Raw genomic sequence first — 20,568 nt, 5'->3', positions numbered from 1 at the left:
ATCTGAGCTTTTTACAGTAGGACACCAAAAGAAATAGTCAAAATTACCTGGTGACACCATATTCTGGGGGACCCTGATATCGGACAATAGCTACTTCGCTCCTCGCTGGCTGTGACACTGAATAGGAGGCCTTTGTCATGTCTTGAATTGTTCCAGAATGCTCATTAAAAAACACACCCGGCTCTTGACTTTTGCTTCCTGGAGAGCCCCCCTGCTTGATCTTAAATGGATAATCTGGAGGGGGCCCTCTCAGATCCATGCCTTTATTGGGAGCCGGGGAAGAGGAAGGCCCGCTGGATTTGAACCCTTTGCTTCTTCCCGAGCAAGGAAGAAGCTGTTTGGCCCCATTCCTTTCCAAGGAGAGCTGCATGATCCTCTCGCTCAAGGAGCGAACGTGGCCTTGTTTCAGTTCCTTCAGGGCTTCATCCTTGTGGGCCTGCCCACTGTTGGCACGGGCCAAAGTTGGCCTACCTTCTGTTTTAGATTTTGGCCCAGTGCTGCTGGCCATGTAGAAACTGGGCCCAACGACACTGGGCTGCTGACTTCTAAAAAACTGAGACTGAGCTTTGGCTTCTTCATAAGAAGGCAATTCTTCATTGTTCTGCTGAGGCTGCGAGCCTCTGGTCTGTTTCTCCATCGCCGTATTATCCCCTTGATGTTCCTGGCCTTGTGGTTCCTGCCGTGCTGACTGCTGGACCATTTGTGGGTCTTCCGGCACAAGGTTTTCCACAGAAGAAGACAGGGTGCTGCTGGCAGTGGAGTTGGAGGGTCCTGAGCTCCCCGTAGCTTGGTGCTGGAGAGTCAGCAGGTTCATATTCTCGTTGGGGTTGCCATAACGCAACTCCTGGATCAACCGCTGTAAAACAGTGCCAGGGACAACATCCTCAGAACCTCTCATTTCCACCTCTGAGGCCTGGAGAAAGCTTGGGGGGTAGAAGGTAAACAAAGGGTCTTCAGCTGAGGCCCAGCAGAAAGAAAGGAGAAAGAAAGAAAGAGATGGAAAAAAGGTAAGAGCTGAGGCCATTTTCATGCCATTTTTAAAGACTACATAAAAAAAAAAAATAACATCACTGTGAATATCATCTTGAGGTAAGATGGGTGGTCTGTAACTTTTATAAATAAATTGATAAATGTTATCTAGAAGTTGGTCCAGTGAAGATTGTCTCAAAGGTTCTTTGTTTCCAAAAGGCAGCTGGGCTTTTTTGTTATTGTTGTTGTTGTTTTCCCCTTTGAAAGGCTTTCACTTCTCATCCAAGAAGCTTCTTCAGTTCTGTAGAACAGTAGAACTGATGAAGCTTCTTGGATGAGAAGTGAAATGTTTTAAAAGGAACAAAAACAAGGGCGTCCAGTGGCCTTTCAGAAAAAAGCACCTTTGGGACAACCGTGACCTGCTTGATGGAGAATCTCCATAAACAAGGTCCAGTGAGGAGTTAAGAAATGAGGCCACTGAAGTAATATTTGAAATGTGTCTGTCTGCCTATTTATTTCTTTTTAAAAAACATTTCATTTTCTTTATGTTCTACTACAATGACACAATTTTAACCATAGAATAACATTTCATTCAGGCAATTAATTCTCAGGGTTTGGATGACTAAAATTCATATGGATACTTCTCCTACATTCATCTTGTTTTAACAGGATTTATTCTTGAGTATTTTTTTCTACAGCGTTTAAGCTGTTTCACACTAACACTGGGGTCAATGAGTAGGTAACTGATTCTTATTCTTTCTCTATATCACGTTTTATCCACTTTTTAACCTAAAGTTAAAGTTTCTAATCTTAAATAACCCTGATCACATTCTGTTAAATTCAAGGCCCAAGGGCCAGATCAGGCCCATGGGGTGCTTAGATATGTCCCGCAGGGCTGCCTTGGAAACAGCAAAGAACCGGCCTGCGGTGCCTCTACCAGAGAAAATGGAGCTCACGAAGGCCACGGGCAGCCCTCCAGAGCTCTGTTTTCGCTGACAATGGGTTGCAGGAAGCCATTGCAGCTGAAAATGGAGCTTGGGAGCCCATTTTTGCTGGCAGAGCACTTGGGCCACCACTGGTGCCCCTGACATGTGATGTCGAGCTAGCCACGCTCACCCTGGCCACGCCCAGTCCAGCTCCCCAAAGGCAAACGCAACACTGATGCAGCCCTCAATGAAATCAAGTTTGACACCCCTGCTGTAAAGGGTAGAAGGTTTAAAAATTGTAAAAAAAAATAAGAATGAAATTATGGAAAAGTACCTTTTTTCTACCATTCACCCTGCTGCTTTCCCTGATTATAAAAAAAACCTATTTCCTGACATGACAGCAGTCTTCCAATGTATAAGGGTTATCAGAGAAAAGAGGGGATCAATTTATTCCCCATAACACCTGAGGGCAGGACAAGAAACAGAATTGTTGGAAGCTAGTCAGATCCAACCTAGAACTAAGGAGAAATTTCCTGACAGTGAGAACAGTTAATCAGTGGAAGACCTTGCCTTCAGAAGTTGTGGGTGCTCCATTGGTGTAGATTCAAGAAAAGATTGGACAATCATTTGTCCAGGATGGAATAAGGACTCCTGCCTTGGGCAAGGGGTTGGACTAGAAGAGCTCTATGGTCCCTTTCAGCCCTATGATTCTATGAAACAACTGAAAACACTTGATTTAATGCAATAACACTTCTACCATCACCACCCAGCCTGTGTGACCAACGACAACATGGTGAAAATTGAAATCCAAGACACGGCTGGCAGAAGATCCAACTAGAGATGAAGAGGAAAAAACTTACCTTCAATATTATTGACCGCTTCTACCATTAATGGGGAACCATCTTGCCTATTGCCAAACAGATGAGGATCTGTATGAAGATAGTCAGTGCCTTCCAGTACCTGCACAGGAGTACTGGAAGTATAGCAGATCGAGGGAGGGCCTGGGGAGAAAATTTTAAAAAGGGTTATACGTTTCATTTATTACTTATTTGATTTTTAAAAAGATTTCTTCAAGGAACCAAAGTCTTTTCACACGGGAATCTTTTCTCCTCTCTTCACAACAGCATTACAAAGTAGGCTGTACTGAACGAGAGAAAGAGAGAAATCCAGTCCAGGAAATTTATATCCTAAGTGTAGACTTAAACCTGGATATTTACAGCCAGGCCCCGTCTCACACCTTTATCACTGCATGTAGTCCTCAATTTAGAACCATTATTTTAGTCATCGTTACAACAGCCCCAGAAAAAAAAAAGATTTATAACCAATCCTTGCATTTACAATCGTTGCTAAGCAAGACAATTGTTAAGCTGGAGTCTAAAACATACAATGAACGGTTGCAGGAACTGGGCATCGCAAGTCTAGGGAAGAGAAGGACCAGGGGAGACATGATAGCAGTCTTCCAATATTTGAGGGGCTGCCACAGAGAGGAAGGGGGTCAAGCTATTTTCCAAGGCACCTGAAGGCCAGACAAGGAATCATGGATGGAAATTGAACAAGGAGAGATTCAACCTAGAAATAAGGAGAAATTTTCTGACAGTGAGAACAATCAACCAATGGAACAGAAGTTGCTTTCAGATGTTGTGGGAGCATCGTCATCACTTGAGACTTTCAAGAAGAGACTGGACTGCCATCTGTCAGAAATGGTGTAGGGCCATGATGATGAACCTATGGCACACGTGCCAGAAGTGGCACGCAGAGCCATCTCTCTGAGCATGCCAGCTCTTCCACGTATACATGCCGGCCAGTTGGTTTTTCCACGTGCAGGAGCGCCAGGAACTGGAACAGCAGCTCCCCAGCACACATGCGCGTGCCAGGAATCTGAGCTTCCAGATTCCAGTATGTGCATGTGTGCTGGCCAGCTGGTCTTTGCGTGTGTTCTGCATGCCAGAAACTGGACAACCAGGTGGCCACCATGCAAGCATATGCCAGAAACCAGAAGCTCAGTTTCCTGGCGTGCACATGTTCTGCTATTCCGGTTTCCAGAGCTCCAATGCATGCGCACTGGGGAGCTGTTCTTCTGGTTTCCGGCACTCCTCCCCACCCCGCATGTGTGTGCTCCCATTTCAGCACTCAGCGCCGAAAAGTTTCGCCAACACTGGTGTAGGGTCTCCTGCTTGGGCAAAGGAGGGGGGGGGTTGGACTATATGACCTACAAAGTCCCTTGCAACTCTGTTAAATCCGTGAAGTGAGATGCAGCCCATTTTACAATTTTTTTGTCTGGCATTCTTGTTAAATGAATCGCATGGGCTTTAAGTGAACCCTTTGACTTCGCTTTCAGGCAGGGAAGATGGCAAATGGCGACGTGATCCCAAGATCCTGCAAACATCATAAATACACACCGGTTGCCAAGCACCCAATTTTTAATCACGTGATCGTGGGGATACTGTGAGAATCAGAGGCGCAAGTTTTTTTCACTTTTTTTCAGGGCTGTTACAATTTTGAATAGTTACTAAGTGAGCGGTTGTAAGTCAAGGACTAGCTTTATGCAGTCTGTACATAAGTTTTGAAGAAATACAAGATGGTATTCCTTGAAAGAATAGAAATGACCAGTAGTGGGATTCAAAAAATTTTACTACCAGTTTTGTGGGTGCGGCTTGGTGAGTATGGCAAGGGAAGGTTATTACACAATCCCCATTTCCTTCCAACCCCACTAACCAGCTTTCCAGCTCTGTTCTCCTGTGCAGGGCAACCAAAGAAGACCCAGCCGATCAGCTGGGACTCAATGGGAGGCAGAGAATAGATGGGGGTGGGGCCGGTCAGAGGTGGTATTTGCTGGTTCTCCGAACTACTCAAAATGTCCGCTACTGGTTCTCCAGAATTGGTCAGAACCTGCTGAATACCACCTCTGGAAAGGACATATATATAAACAGTATCTTTGTCACAAGGGAAATGCAGCGTCCCACATCTACTTAATAGCACCAGGCCCGTCCTCTCATACATACTCCAGGGCTGAAATTCTCCTGTTATCTATAAATGCTTCCTGTTTTCTAATATCAAAAGAGCTGCAGTTTCTTTGACCTATATCTGGCGGGCTGCATTGTTGTTTATTCGGCCTCCAAAGATTTTTAGGAGGTTGGTTGTGTCAACAATAAAAGTCTGGCATTTCTTTTGGTATCTTGAGGAAACTAAACTGAGGCCCAGGTAAATGTGAGCAATTGTTGTATACCCATAAAATATACATTTAGTCCACTAACTGTAATTCAGATTGCCCATTCCATTCAATATAAAGAAGTTCATGTTTTATAGGACTCTCCAAAATAATTAACCTTCAAAGGAAGTCCTCAACTTATGACCATTCCCAAAAAGGGAACTTATAGCCTGGATTCAAATAGTTGAATAGTTGGCCCCCCTCAACTGGATTCAAACATTTTAACAGGTGGCCTCCCTCTGTGGTCACATGATCAAACTTCAGGCATCAGTAACATGGCCACATTTATGGCCGTTGCAGTCATGTAGCTACATTTTACAATGGTTTTGCCAAAACCTGGCACATACTTCTTGTTTTTGGAAAAACTGTGTCTATACCAAACTATTAGGTCGCTTAATGACTATGATGTTCACTTTATGACTGCAGCATTCGCTTAACAACCACCAAGGTCATAAAATTGGGTCAATCGTGTCACCCATTTTAAGATTGTTGTGATATATAACTGTAACGGGCAGGCTCCATTTCGGTCAAATAGCAAGGACTATCTGTAATGACTTCTCTGTCCTCAATACACTGCCTCAGTTCTATTCCTTGTATTCTTATTGCTTTCTTTTAGAATAGAATAGAATTCTTTATTGGCCAAGTGTAATTGGACACACAAGTAATTTGTCTCCAGAAGCTCACAGTGTGCATGTAAATGCCAAGTAATAGATCATAAAAAGAACAATTGATTAAATCATAAGAAACCAATAGGAGAAGATAGAAGGAAAGATGAGAAGATGAAAAAAGATGAGAAAGGAGACAGTATTGTGGGAATTAAGTGTTCAACAGAGTGATGTCACAGGGGGTAAAATTATCTTTGTACTTAGCAATTTTGGCATGCAATGTCTATAGTGGCGCCCTGAAGGGAGAAGTTCAAATAGATTGTGTCCAGGATGTGAGCGCTCTGTAGATATTTTCTCAGCCCTCGTTTTGGTTCGTATACAGATCCAGCAGGCTGGTTGCAATTGTTTTTTTCTGCAGTCCTAACTATCTGTTGAAGTCTGTATTTCTCCTGTTTTGTTGCAGTGCCAAAACGGATAGTTATTGAGGTACAAATGACAGACTCAATAATTCCTTACTCTAAGCAGTTTACAGAGTCGGCATATTGCCCAAAACAATCCGGGTTCTCATTTTACTGACCTCGGAAAGATGGAAGGCTAAATCAAACTTGTGCTGGTCAGGATCGAACTCTTGGCAGTGAGCCGAATTAGTCTGCAATACTGCATTCTAACCACTGCGCCACCATGACTCCTTGATGGTGCAGCTCCTTGGGCAATCCAAGTTTTCAGCAGAATCTTAGGCAATCTAAGCTTTCTGAATGGACGCAGGAAGAACATTCTTTGTTGGGTCTTTTGAATGATGGTTCTAATGTTAGGTATCCATTTCAAGTCCTTGGAGATAATAGAACCTAGAAACTTGAACGTTTTAATCCAACTTTAATTTCTTAGCATTTTATTTATTTCATTTTAATAATTTACTGTGAATGTTTTTGCTACAGCATGTGATGATGATGATGATGTTAATAACAAGAAATGAAATAAATATATGCAAAATAACTTTCTTCCAGATGCATAAAATCATTACATGCATTAAAAAGACCATATGTATGTCTCTCAAAACTGACAAATTGACCGGGCTTGGATTGCAGCCGTCTGATTGCCATCTTACAGATTTCAACTCTTTTCTAGATGCCCCTGCAATTTATGGCAGCTCTCAACATGGAACCTAAAATTACTGGAAAGCATCGATGGTGCTTCAGAAACTTTAATTCTCCCCCCTTTTTGCCTCAGTGTGCTGTATGAATGAAATTTACAGCAGTTTTAAAAAGCCTTGGGACAGGAAGGCCATTGCAACCTTAGTTGTAAAAATGATTTAAGATCATGTTTTTGGCCAAGCTCGCTATGAAAACAGACCAATACTATAGATAAAACAAGGAAAAATATTGCGACAGAATGCTGACCCTAATACTCCAATTCTCAAAGTGAAATTACATAATTTTTGTATCTGCCTCAAATTGCTACCTCTGGTGAAATGCACTTTTGATTTCACTGTCTATTCTAGTAAATGTTTGTGCTTGGTCGCTGGAAGATTAAATGAATCCCTAGAGCAAAATTGTATAGACCATTCTCTGGTTTGTGTGAGAGAGATAATAATGGCTTTGAAAGTTCAGCACTGACAGTCCTGTTTACACGAAAACATACAGAGGGAAGTTATCTTTAATACAATCCCATCCCCAATTTTAGATAAAGAAGCACTATTTGATCACTTGCCCAGGATTGTCATCAACTGTTAATTCTGTGCCAAATTTTATTCCTCCAATGAGCTAGCATCAAATTATCAAATTCCCAGTTTTCTTTGCTGTTTTTATTATCCCTATGGGAATTTTCCTGTAGGCATAGCAATATAGTAAATGAAAATTATCTTCTTTAGCCTCAATCCAGCTCATTTCCACGCATTGCTTCATAAAGATACAGAGACAAGCAAAATGCATACACTAAACCCTGTCTACAAACAAAATTATGGACAAACACACATTTCACACGTACACACAAAACTCTGGAAAATGCACACCACATCAATGTAAATTAATTCACATATTTTTCAAACAAACAAGAAAACATGTGGACAGATTGTGCTCATTTTTGAAGGATGATTCCTAATATTTCTTTTAATCTGTCCAGTCCAATGTGCTCCCTTCCGTGTACCAAATTCAGAAAACACACACACAAATAACAAGTCAACTGGGGCAGTGTGCATGTATATTATTACTTAAGAAAGTTATCTGTGGGACAGAAGATGCCACTTTTCACCCTGTTGTTGGTAATTTGATCATTTGCACACACATTATATTAACTAATGATGAGCACTAGTAAGTCAGTCTTCTCTGGGCATAATGAGAATATATCTCCTGAACAAAACTCTGCATCGGCAACAGGAAGGGCAGCTGGCCTTTAAACACTCTGCTACCTCCATTCAGTTGCCCAGACTCCACCCTGCAAGGGATTATGGGATCGTTAAAAGAAGATGACTTCAGTCAGTCTTCTCTGATTCATTCCTTTCATGAGTTCTACTTCAACTTTAATCTGAAATATCTCTCAATGGATCCAATTCTGGTACTTAATGATACTTGCTAAACAAGTTATGCCATTCCATTTTAGCACATCGTTGAAGTTCTGCTACTGCTAATTAGCAAATTCTGTCTTACCAGCATTTATGGGAGTTCATACATACACAACCTGAGAATCCTGAATTTCAGGTGTGAGTACCCTTTGAACTGTTGAGGTAAATTCTAGTCCATAAAAAACTGAAATATCCACAAGATAGAAGGAAAGAGAATTTTCTGGATTTTTTTGTTTTGCTGCCCTCTGGTAATTATCTGCAATTTTCGCAGCCATATTTGGTGCTTCTAAACAATAGGTCACAGTCTATTGGGGAGATAAGGGCAATAATGCAAAGGGAGAAGGCCTGCTCCACGTTTATTATTTCCCGCCTTTATTATTTTTATAAATAAGGCAGCAAACATATAGTGTCCAACACACCTTTCTCCTTCTATTTTCCCCACAACAACAATCCTGCAGGGCTTGTTGGGCTGAGAGAGAGTGACTGCCTACAGTCACCCAGCTGGTTTTCATGGGACTTGAATTCATAATCTCTTTTTTTTAGCCTGGTACTTTAGCCACTAGACCAAACTGGTTCTCCATATAATGGGAGACTGGGATTTTTTCCTGGCTTAGGAGGGGGAGAAATGAACGCATGAGTTTCTTGCTTTATAAAATTCACCTTCCAGCTTGCCATTCATTCTACAGCCTTCCTTCATTTTAATTTGGTGTTTTAACCTTGAAACTCTGTGAGATGAAGTTCACACAACTTAGAATTCCTGAGGCTCAGAAACACTGCTTTAAGAAACTTCACTCAAATGTTTTTCTACATCAAATGTACTCTAAAGGAATTGAATCTGAAGCTTGGCCTAGTATTTTTAATGTTATATTTAAACATGGACATAAAAGGCATACAGAGATTTAACAGCTAGAGCATCTCTCAGTTAACAAATCAGATATACGTGCATCTCTGAAAAAGAAAGGCTATTTTTCCATAGGACCTTAAATTAGCTGCTACTTGATGTTCCAGCTAGCATAAAAATCAAAACTGCTATATTAGTTGTTAGATCTGGGAGGATGGTTCAAGAACGGAGGCAAGACTCAGATAACAACAACAGCTCTTTATTAGTGACTTCAGATCTGAGCGAGCTATCCCAGCTGCAGCAGCCCCTTATATAGGGCTGGCTGCGGCTAGGCAGCCAATGAAGGCGATTTGAGTTTGCCGCTCTTGGCAGGGCCAATCGCGGCAGCCCCTTTACTGGCCAATCGCATCAGTCTGTGGCGACCAATCACGATCTGCTATTCGCGGGCCAATCAGATTTGCAGGCTTTCGAGCCTGCTAGTGCGGAACACCCCTCCCCTCTCGGTTCAGTTTAAGGGGTGGAGTAATATAGTCTCGCAGGTAGGCAGGTCTTCACACCTGTCTACCTGACTTATGCAATTCCAATTGTCCATGTTCGAATTCGGGTTCAGATGGACTGTTTGCTGGATCTAGCAGGAACGGTGAACCGGTGCCATGGTTAGGGCTCTCTTCTGATGCCCCCGGGGTGATAGAGTCCTCAGCTTCGTTGCTACTGCTATGGCTCCCCTGGCTCGCTGAACCTGCTTGGCTGCTGCTTCTTGGTGAAGTGTTAGTCTGCCCAGGTTCAACTACAGCTGGTGAGTATTACAAGCTATGGTGTGGTGATCTCGGTGTTAGTTCAGAATAAACAGCTGTTGGTTCAATTTCCGGGCTCACGGCTTCCCCTCCCCCCCTGGTGTCAAGGTTGGGGTCAGGGATGGAAGTTGTGGCCAGTCTGGAGCGTAGCTGGTCAATATGGCATTTCCACGCTCTGCCATCAGTGGTGAGTAGACAGTAGGAGTGGGGACCCGTAACTTGAGTTACTTGAGCAGGAATCCAGAGGGGATCCCCAGAAAATTTTTTTGCAAATACAAGGTCTCCTACCTTAAAGGCGCGGTGCTTGCTGCTGGAACCCAGGGGCTTTTCTGGGGTGTAGGCAGGGTGCAAGCGGTCTAGAGGCGATCTGAGTTTCCTGGCTATCAGGAGTTCAGCTGGGCTCTTGTTAGTCGTGCTGTTTGGTGTGATGTGTTGAAGAAGCAGCATTCTAGTGACTTTATCGTGGATATTACCTTGTTTCATTTTCTGTAGGGTTTTCTTTGTGAACTGAACCATTCGTTCAGCCCTACCATTCACTGCTGGATGAGCCGGCAATGTGAGTGTATGTTGGATGCCCCGTTCAGCTAGGTATTGTTCAAAGGCTAAGGCAGTAAATTGGGGCCCACTGTCAGAAACCAGGACATCAGGTAGGCCGTGTGTGGCAAAGAGTCTGTTCAATTTCTTGATGACTGCCTCAGTAGTGGTTGTTTTCATTTTATTGACCTCAAGCCAGTTAGAATACGCATCTACAGTTATTAGGAAAGTGTGGCCTCTAGTAGGTCCCGCAAAGTCAATATGAATGCGAGACCAGGGACCCCTGGGTTTCCCATTCTGCTGGCGGAGCTTTTGGTGGGGCTGAGTGGTTTTCCTGGCATCTGTTACAAGAGGCGACCCAGGTTTCAATTTGTTTGTCCATACCCGGCCACCAGGTGTAACTTCTTGCCAGCGCTTTCATATGCACGATGCCTGGGTGTCCATCGTGTAGCATTTGCAGGACTTTTTTTTGTAGTTTAGTTGGTATAACAACTCGGTCTCCCCATAAAACGCACCCTCTTTGTGAGAAAAGCTCTGTCTGTCTGTTTTTGAATGGCTTAAAGGTTTCCTTGGGGTCGTAGTCTGGCCATCCCCTCTCCACCCAGCCAAGAGCTCGTGCCAAACAAGAGTCTCTTTTGGTTTCAAAGGTGATGTCCTGGGCCGTTAGTGGAGGTGAGGGAATTGTCTCGATTTGTAGTACTGGGAGCGTGGGAGCGGGGTCTTCCTGTGGCTCAGGTAGTGGCGAGCGGCTCAAGGCATCTGCGTGAGGAATAGATTTCCCCGGGCGATACTTTAATTGATAGTTGTAGGCAGCTAGAAATTCCAACCATCGCGTCATTCTAGGGGAGAGAATGTGTGGGGTAGGTTTGTCGCCCGCCAGAATGCCAAGTAATGGCTTATGATCCGTGATAATAGAAAATGGTCTCCCATAAACATATTCATGAAACCTTTTAATTGCAGAGACAATAGCAAGGGCTTCCTTATCTAAGTGGCTATAGTTTCTTTCTGTTTTTGACAGAGTTCTTTAAAAAAATGCAATTGGTGCCTCTGAGCCGTTTGGTAGGACGTGGCTCAGGATGGCCCCCACCCCAAATGGTGAGGCATCACAAGTAACAGTCAAGGGGAGTGTCTTGTTATACTGAATTAATACTGCTTTAGAGGTAAGGAGGTCTTTTACTTGCTGGAAGGCGTGTTCCTCCTGATGTCCCCAAATCCAGGAGGCCCTTTTATCGAGTAGTCTATGAAGGGGCTCTGCAACAGTCGCCTTCTGGGGTAGGAAAATGTTATAAAAGTTAATAAGTCCCAGGAAGGCTTGGAGGTCAGTTTTGTTTTTAGATCTTGGGGCATTTTTGATAGCTGCCAATTTCTTTTCTGTAGGGTGGATTCCTTGTTTGTCAAGAAGGTAGCCAAGAAACTCCACCCTTTTCTGTGCATAGCTGGCACTTTTCCTTCTTAACCTTGAGGCCAGCATCTTTGAACCTTTGTAGGACTGTTCTGAGGCGTCTCTCTAATCAACTTTTTGTTGGGGCTGCTATTAATACGTCATCAAAATAGGGCATGACCCCTTTTATACCTTGTAATAGTCTCTCCATCAGGCTTTGAAAGATGCCTGGGGCTACGCTTACTCCAAATTGGAGCCTGTTGCATTTGAATGCACCACGATGTGTGACTATAGTTTGGGCTTCTGCAGTCTCGGAATCAACTGGCAGCTGTTGATACGCTTGGGCCAGATCTAATTTTGTGAATATTCTGCCACCCCCAAGTGAACGCAGGAGATGCTGAACGACTGGTACTGGATAGGCGCTCTGCTGTAGCGCGTGATTGAGGGTGGCCTTGTAGTCACCACAGATTCTCAAGGACCCGTCAGGCTTTATGGGGGTGACAATTGGTGTCTCCCATCGGGCGTGGTCAATGGGTTCTAACACGTCTTGTGCAATTAATTTGTCCAGTTGCTCATCAATTTTGGGTTTGAGAGCAAAGGGAACTCGGCGTGGCTTTAGGCGCAATGTCGGGGTGAAGATTAAACGAAATAGGGGACCCCTTGTACTTCCCTAATCTTTTGCTGAACACTTCTTGGAAGTCGTGGACGAGGGCTGCCTCCCAGTCATCGTCTTCAGTATGATGGATGCCAGCCATTCCGATTCCTAATGGTGCGAACCATTGAAGGCCCAAAAGACTTGGCCGGTCTCTGTCTACGATGGCGAGTGGTAGAATTGCATTATGTCCCTTGAAAGAGACCTGGAAATGGCAGGTACCTGCGACTGGAATCGGTTGTCTTGATAATCTTTCAGTATGAGTCTCTGACTGCTGAGGTCTTGGCGTCAGATGTTGGGAATCAGTTGCTTGAGTGTTTTCCAGGATACCATGGATAGTGATGACCCAGAGTTGACTTCCACAGTTTATTTTCAATGGTGACCTTTACACGGATTTTTTTAGCGTCAAGCGATGAAGCGTGGCCGATGGTGATGATTTGATGAGCCTCTTCTCGTCTGGGTGTGTCGTTAAACCTTTGGGGTCTGCTGTACTGGTTCCACTGGTTGTTAGGGCGGTCCCTCTGTGTGGTGGAGTTGCCATCATTCCTCTTTGGGCTGCTCCCTCTCCGTCTGGGGCTGGAATTTCTTTTGTTTCTGCATACTTTCGCTATATGCCCTCGTTTTTCACAAAAATGACACATAGCGTCTAAGAATCTGCATTCGGATCGAGGATGGTTTCCCCCGCATCCGGCGCATTGGTAGTTGGATTTACGACCCCGCTGGTCCCGTTGCTCACGTTCTGACCAGAGTCTGTGGACTTCTTCCTCCTCACTGTCTGAGGATGACTCGACGTCTTCGTGATGGGTGGTTGATGTGTACTTGTCTGAAGGTTTCCCAGCATCGCTGGTGGGTTGGCAGTTGGTTCCGCTGGTTCGGCGTATTCGTGCTGCTGATTTACGAGTGGCTTCAGCTGCAGTGGCGTCTGCTATGGCATCTGCAAGCGAGATGTCTCCCTTGGCCATGATCTTGCTCTGGACAGTTGGATCTCTAAGGCCAAGGATGATTCGGTCTCTCATGGCTTCTTCAAGATTGGCAAAGCCACATAAACCACCCAGGTTCCTCAGGCCTGCCACGAAATCCCCAACGCTCTCACCTTCACGCTGGTCCCTCTGATAGAACTTGTGTCTGCGAATGAGAGTTGGTACTGCTGGGGCGTAATGGTTGTGCAGGATGGGAGCAAGGGTGTCCTAATCCATAGTTTTAACTTCAGCTGGTTTCGTTAAGGCTTTTGCCATCTTAAAAATGCCTGGTCCACAATGGGTTAGAAAAACGGCTCGTTTCTTGCTGGGTGTGGCATCTTTGAGGTTGTTGGACTCTAGGAACATTTGAAATCTGTCCATATATGAGTCCCAGTCCTCGCTAGCTGGATCGAATGGGGCGGGTGGTATAGCGCTGCTGGCCATGTTGCCGTCGTTGTGCTCTGTCAGCCACGTGCTTCTTCAGCTAGCTCAGCTCTCGTAGACTTCGTTGCCTCCGTATCCCATCCTCATCGCCAGCGTTAGATCTGGGAGGATGGTTCAAGAACGGAGGCAAGACTCAGATAACAACAACAGCTCTTTATTAGTGACTTCAGATCTGAGCGAGCTTATATAGGGCAGGCTGCGGCTAGGCAGCCAATGAAAGCGATTTGAGTTTGCCGCTCTTGGCAGGGCCAATCGCGGCAGCCTGTTTACTAGCCAATCGCATCAGTCTGTGGCAACCAATCACGATCTGCTATTCACGGGCCAATCAGATTTGCAGGCTTTCGAGCCTGCTAGTTCGGAACATTAGTAATGTTTGGCTTAGGTTTTATCTCAAAGTGACTTCATAGAAAATGTTTAGCATTCCTGTACCTGTATAATCTTTAGATATAACATTTGCACATGTCAGATAAACTCAGCAACACACATGTGTAAAGAAAGGAAACAAAATATTAAAGCTATAATCTTGCCTTTGACATGAGAAATAATCCATTTACACATAAAACACACAGGCATTCTACCAATTAGAAAACATCCTTTATATGCTGAACACTATCATTAAAAAAAAATCCTCAGACACCTGGACCACTTAAAACATTTGATATCTGCTTAGCAAAGCTGGAAGGATTTGCTGATATCCCAATTTTTCTTATCCTTTGGAGAAGCACAACCAAATGCTCAGAATGGCATTCAGTGACCATTTATGGGAAGATTGTCTGAGTTTCCAGGTATCTATTGCCAAAATTTATCAAGAAACTACCATTTGTTGTTAGTCGCGAAATTGTGTTCAGCCCATCACAACCCCATGGACAACATTCTTCCAGGCCTTCCTGTCTTCTGCTATCCCCCAGAGTCCATTGAAGCCAGAGGTCTTCAAACTTGGCAATGTTAAGACTTGTGGACTTCAACTCCCAGAATTCTCCAGCCAGCATGACTAGCTGAGGAATTCTGGGAGTTGAAGTCCACAAATCTTAATGTTGCCAAGTTTGGAGATCCTGCTAGAGAAGAAGAAAGCTAGATCCTATATTGAAGAGCATCAATGGTAAAAATTAATGTTTTAGCATGGAGGTTGTTAACTAATGTCACACCTGATAAATTTCTATACTTAAACAACTGAAAATGAGGGCATCTAGATATGTTTATGGACTGGCCTGAATTGAGATTTTCCTGGCAATATGTTCCAGTTTGGGCATTTCAGATGGTTTACAAAATCCCCATAAGTGAGGTTGTACAGAAGGTGCTGGAAAGGTATTTTGAGGTTTGGTAAAGTGCCAGCTCCCAAAATACCTCTCTGAAACAATCAGTGCCTGCCTTAAATAAAGCTGAGGCTAACCAGATTCAAGCAATGTACCAGTGTATATGCAATACTAGTTTAATTACAGAACTACATGTAACTATCTGTAAATACAGTAGAATATGCAGCCAAATTTCTTTATTTTGGACTTCTGACCTAACTGAAGGTACAGTAGAACCGACTCCTTCCTTTTTCTGACCAGAATTTTCCATAATGAAGGCAAGCTGACTGACTCAATGTCTGGATTTTAGTGAGACTCCTTCATTGTTATCTGCTTATTCTGGGCATTTGATTTCCAGCTTGTCCATTACTAAGAAAACAGATCTCTTATCTTTTCTTCATCCACCCCTGAATTAGATCTCAGATTCAACTACCCTTGAAAGAAGCCAATAGCCTACATCTTTTCTTGTATACCTAAGTTACAATCAATTTTTGAATTCCATGTCAAAGTTCAAGTTTTACATCTTTCATTTAAAATTATATTCAATTAAGCAAATGCCTTAGTGAATACTTTTCTCTATTCAAATGGGTTGTGACTGATTATGAGCTTGAAAATAGCTGTGACACTAATTACAGTAAACAGGTCTGCTTGAGAAATCACCCAACTCCAATAATATATTTTAAGTCTAAGAGGTACCATTCATTATGTACATGACATTTTCATTTGTTTTATTATTTACAAGAATATATACATCAAATTCAAAATGTCTGCTCTATGAACAGTGGAATAAAATAAAGCATGTCTCTCAACATTGGACATTTTAAGATGCATGGACTTCAACTCCCCAAAGCTTGCCCTCGGAAGTTGTGGGAGCGCCATCAGTTGAGACTTTCACGAAGAGATTGGACTGCCATTTTTCAGAAATGGTTGGACTAGATGACCTACAAGGTCCCTTCCAACTCTGATTATCTGTATCTAATTTCCCAGCCAGCAGCCTCCCAGGAGAATTCTGGGAGTTGAAATCCTCCCACCTTAAAGTGTCTATTTAATTGTACTTGAATTTCACTGCAAATTGGGATTCTGGGGGGGAAATGGAGGACAATGAATTACTTTGTCTGCATTCATAAATCTTGCTGCCATGCAATCACAATTAGGCAATTTTGCATAATTGCAAATGATGTGTCATTATATGCAGCAAAGTGAACAGGGACAAAGAGAAAGAAAAGCAGAAAGCTGGCTGAGGGTGAAAGGAAGAAGGTAACAACTAAGCCTGATAAAGGTAAAGGCTACAACTCCCTCTTCAAAGTGCTTCATGAGACCATGGTTGCTAATATTATCAAGAAATTTAATAATTTTATAAGTTTATTTTTATAGTCCATAAGACTATAGGCAATCTGCCTGAGTGAGCCACAAGAGGAAAACTAACCCCATATTGGACAGAAGGAGAGTTTAAATGGTGGGGGGGAAACCAAGAAAAACTTCAGATCAGATCCTATCTGACTTCTAAGATCAAAGTACAACAATTTGCACTATCTGCCATCGACAAAGGCTCCATAGTAAAAGATCCAGGAAGAACCCACTTCTGGAAGTCAGACACAAACAAAAGCCAGACTGGAATTTGTCAAAGTGCACGCAAATAAACCACAGTCATTCTGGAAGACAATGAAACAAAATGAGAGTCTATTTGATAAATTAGAGCAGTTCTCATTTTCACAGAAGAAAACAAATGATGTTTTTAAAGAAGGGAACGCTATCACTGCTGTGAAACACGGAAGAGGCTCTGTAATGTTATGGCTTGCTTTGCTGCCTCCTGCGCTGGGTGCCTTGAATCTGTGCAAGCACAATAAAACCAGATTATCAAGGCATTCCAGAATGGAACACAATGCCAAATGTCTCCGTCGACAGGATAAGGATTCAAGATATGCAGTACATCTTCTATGAGAACCTAAGAATGGTTGAAAGCAAATCATTTCTGCTTTTGTTCTAAAGAGGTCTGCGATAAGTCCTGAGTTGAATCTAATAAAACATTGACAGAAAAAGCTGACAGTTAGTTGGAAGAAGAAAAGCATCTAAGACAAGGGTGTCAAAATGGCGGCCCACAAGCCGGATCCGTCACGAGCAGGCCATGCCGACCCCAGCCTCGCAAAGGGGGGAAACGTCACGAAATGCCATGTGACAGCAATGTGATGCCGTGAGTTTGACAACCGTGATCTAAGACATCTGGAGCAGTTTACTCAAGAAGAGAGGGACAAATGACCAGTTGAGAAAAAAGTATATAAACAGCATCAGAAAGTGCTTGACTGTAGTTATTGCCACAAAGGTATGTGGTACGAAATATTAAGTTAGGGGTGTGATGACTCAGGGCGTGGCACAAAGGCAACACAGTCAGATAATTAGTAGGAGTCCCTTTATTAGCTCCAACTTTGTTCCCAATATCCTGGTTACCTTCTGGCTGCAGAGAATCAAGTCCAAAATGTGGTCCACAAAAATTGTAACTATAGATCCAATCAAGGCAAAATGAGGTAATTAGTCCAGCAGGGCAGAAGCAAGAATTCCAGACGTAAAAGCACAGCAATAACACAACATGGTTGGGAAGACACCAGGAACACAGATAATCAAAGTCAACACAAGATAAACTCACATTTGCTCCCAGCAGCTGCCACACTCAGCATGCATTTAATTTAAACTCTCTTCCGAACTGTGGCTAATGAAGGGAATCAGGGCCCTTTCCTCTCCCGTAAGCCACACAACCCATGTTGCTCTCTTCTCTGTTCCTTCCTCCATGTGCTAGGATGAAGAGGGGGTAGGCCTGGGTCTTCCTCTGAACTCCCTCTCCCTTGTTCTACCTCTTCCCTGCTCTGCCCAGCCGGACTTTGCCCTTCCCCAGCCTCCTCCACAGCCAACACAGCCACACTCCCACTCCCTGTCAACTGTTCATCTTCCTCCTCGGATTCAGACTCCAACAGGGCATGACAAGGGGTACCAGTAATTATGTCAATGACATTTTCATTTGTTTCCTTATATACAAGAATATGTTAAGTCATACATCAAAAGCAAACGTCCACCACATGGAGTACTGTATGGAATAAACATCGATAGGTGCCATTTACTTGTGTTCCCTTCCAATTATTTCATGGCAAACTGGGTTTCTTTGGAAAAAAAGTGAAGAAGTACCATTATTTATTGGGCTCATCTGTTGGCTACAAGTCTAATATTATTCTTACTGCACATTAATGGAAAGACAGAATATTTTAGAACATATTTTATACCATATCTATACTTTATAAATAGGCACAGCTTAATTTAATTCTGGCAAATAAGAATTAAAAAAAAAGAATTTGTGGATTTTCTTTTATCCCCCCTATGCCAATTGGAATGTGGTTTTGGAAGCATACATGCCCACATCATCCTCCAGAATATATAATGTTGCAATATTGCCACTATTTCTGGGTCTTCTGAAGAAAAGACTCATCAATTGGCATAGTTTTTAAATAGAATACCACAAATTCAAAAAGGTGAAGGCTATAATGGTGCTAAGAAACTGGGCAGCCACCAAAATTTCTTTGCTAAGTGAGACAGTTAAGTGAGTTTTGCCCCATTTTACAACCTTCCTCACCACAGTTGTTAAGTGAATTACTGCAGTTGTCAAGTTAGTAACATGGTTATTAAGCAAATCTGGCTTCCCCAATGACTGCTTGTCGGAGGTTTGCAAAAGGGGATCACCCCAAGATACGCAACCATTATAAATATGTTCTCAAGCATCTGATTTTTTTGATCACGTGACCATGGAGTTGCCACAACAGTTCTAAATGTGAAAAGCAGTTTTTCAGAGACATTGCAACTTTGAACAGTCACTAAACGAACTGTGATAAGTTAAGGACTACACGTAATGCTTTAGCTGTTCCAGTCTTTCCTAGAAGACTGCCTACCACCATGTAGTTTAAATGCATTTGCAGATAACAGTTTCTTAAGCAACATTATGCAAAGCACAGGGGAAAAAAGCAAGTAATAATAGGATAGATAGATACCGTAGATAGATGGATGGATGGATGGATGGATGGATGGATGGGAGGGAGGGAGGGAGGGAGGGAAGGAAGGAAGGAAGGAAGGAAGGAAGGAAGGAAGGAAATAAAAGGGCTATAGCTAAATTTGCCCTATTCATTATTTCTCTCCATACCCTCCCCTTGCAAAACATCCTCTATGTCTATATTCTGCTTCATACATTGCCTTTCATTCTTTAACTCTTTTTTTAAAGATCTCATCAACTCCATCTGGCTATGCTTGTCTCAGTCTTCCCACTCCTTTCAGTCCAGTCTCTCTCTCTCTCTCTCTCTCTCTCTCTCTCCCTCCCTCCCTCCCTCCCTCTCCCTCTCCCTCTCCCTCTCCCACTGTTTTTGGAGGGAGGCAAGCCTGCAGCTACCAACTCTTTTTATTTTCTACCAGAGGCCCAAAGGTCTTTTTGTAGATAAAAAGGATGCTACAAGACACTTGAAATTATTATTATTTTTAAATCAGAGCTGGGTGAGGGCAGGGCGTCTGGCAGACACGAAGTGGCAGGAGGCGTCTTAGCAAATACTTTCTAATAGCCCAAAAGGTATGTTCAGCAGCATAACCAGAAGTTTTAGTATTCAAATTCCCTGCAATATAGAGCGCTTACTTGGATTTAAGTCAATAGAGCTTAACTTCTATAGTAAACAGATAGAATCCCTGGCATGGAAAAGTTAATGACAAAGATATCTAATTGAAACTCTGAAGGGTGGTTTCCCTGTGAGTAAGCTAAAACTACATTACATGGGTCAGTGATTTGGGAGCAGGCTTATATATAGGAGTCAATTAATACACTGGGTTACTCAAGAAATGCAATAGTTTGGGCACATGGAAAAATACGTTTACATCATTGCTTTGAAACGGAGGCCCTTTGCTTGATACTTGAAATCAGTGAGTTATAACCAGCTAAGCCAGTTGGAACATTTAGGTCTCACAGGAATCGGTGGAAACTAACTGGAACTAGGAGTTTGAATTCAAGCCATTTATTTAAATAGTTGTAATTTAATTCTATGAACTGCAAGGAGATCAAATCAGCCAACCCTAAAGGAAATCAAAACCCTGACGGTCCTTTGGAACAGCAGGCACTGAAGCTGAAGCTCAGATATTTTGGCCACCAAATGAGAAGAAAGGATTAATTAGGAAAACCCCAATGTGGGAAAGATGGAAGGCAAAAGGAGAAGGGGACGGCAGAGGATGAGATGCTTAGATGGTATCATTGATGCAATGAACAGGAGCAGAATGGAATATTATGGAATGGAATGGAATGGAATGGAATGGAATAGAATAGAATAGAATAGAATAGAATAGAATAGAATAGAATAGAATAGAATAGAATTCTTTATTGGCTAAGTATGATTG

General features: G+C 42.9%; 1 protein-coding gene across 3 annotated transcripts in view; it reads right to left on the bottom strand.

Annotated features, from left to right (window-relative positions):
• Nucleotides 1–20,568, bottom strand: part of AMOTL1 (angiomotin like 1) — a 97,285-nt gene that overhangs the window by 35,469 nt on the left and 41,248 nt on the right. For all 3 annotated transcript variants that reach the window (XM_087937050.1, XM_026706862.2, XM_026706864.2), the window contains 2 exons: nucleotides 2,756–2,896; nucleotides 48–957 (listed from right to left, as the gene is read on the bottom strand). In XM_087937050.1, the coding sequence (XP_087793176.1) occupies nucleotides 48–957; nucleotides 2,756–2,896 (1,051 nt within the window). The remainder of the gene's footprint in view (nucleotides 1–47; nucleotides 958–2,755; nucleotides 2,897–20,568) is intronic.

This window comes from Pseudonaja textilis, chromosome 7, assembly GCF_049901715.1.
Source record: "Pseudonaja textilis isolate UNSWEBS1 chromosome 7, rPseTex1.2, whole genome shotgun sequence".
In the NCBI taxonomy this organism is placed as follows: Eukaryota; Metazoa; Chordata; class Lepidosauria; order Squamata; family Elapidae; genus Pseudonaja; species Pseudonaja textilis.
The sequence above is the reverse complement of the archived record's forward strand: the minus strand, read 5'-3'. Positions and strand labels throughout refer to the sequence as shown.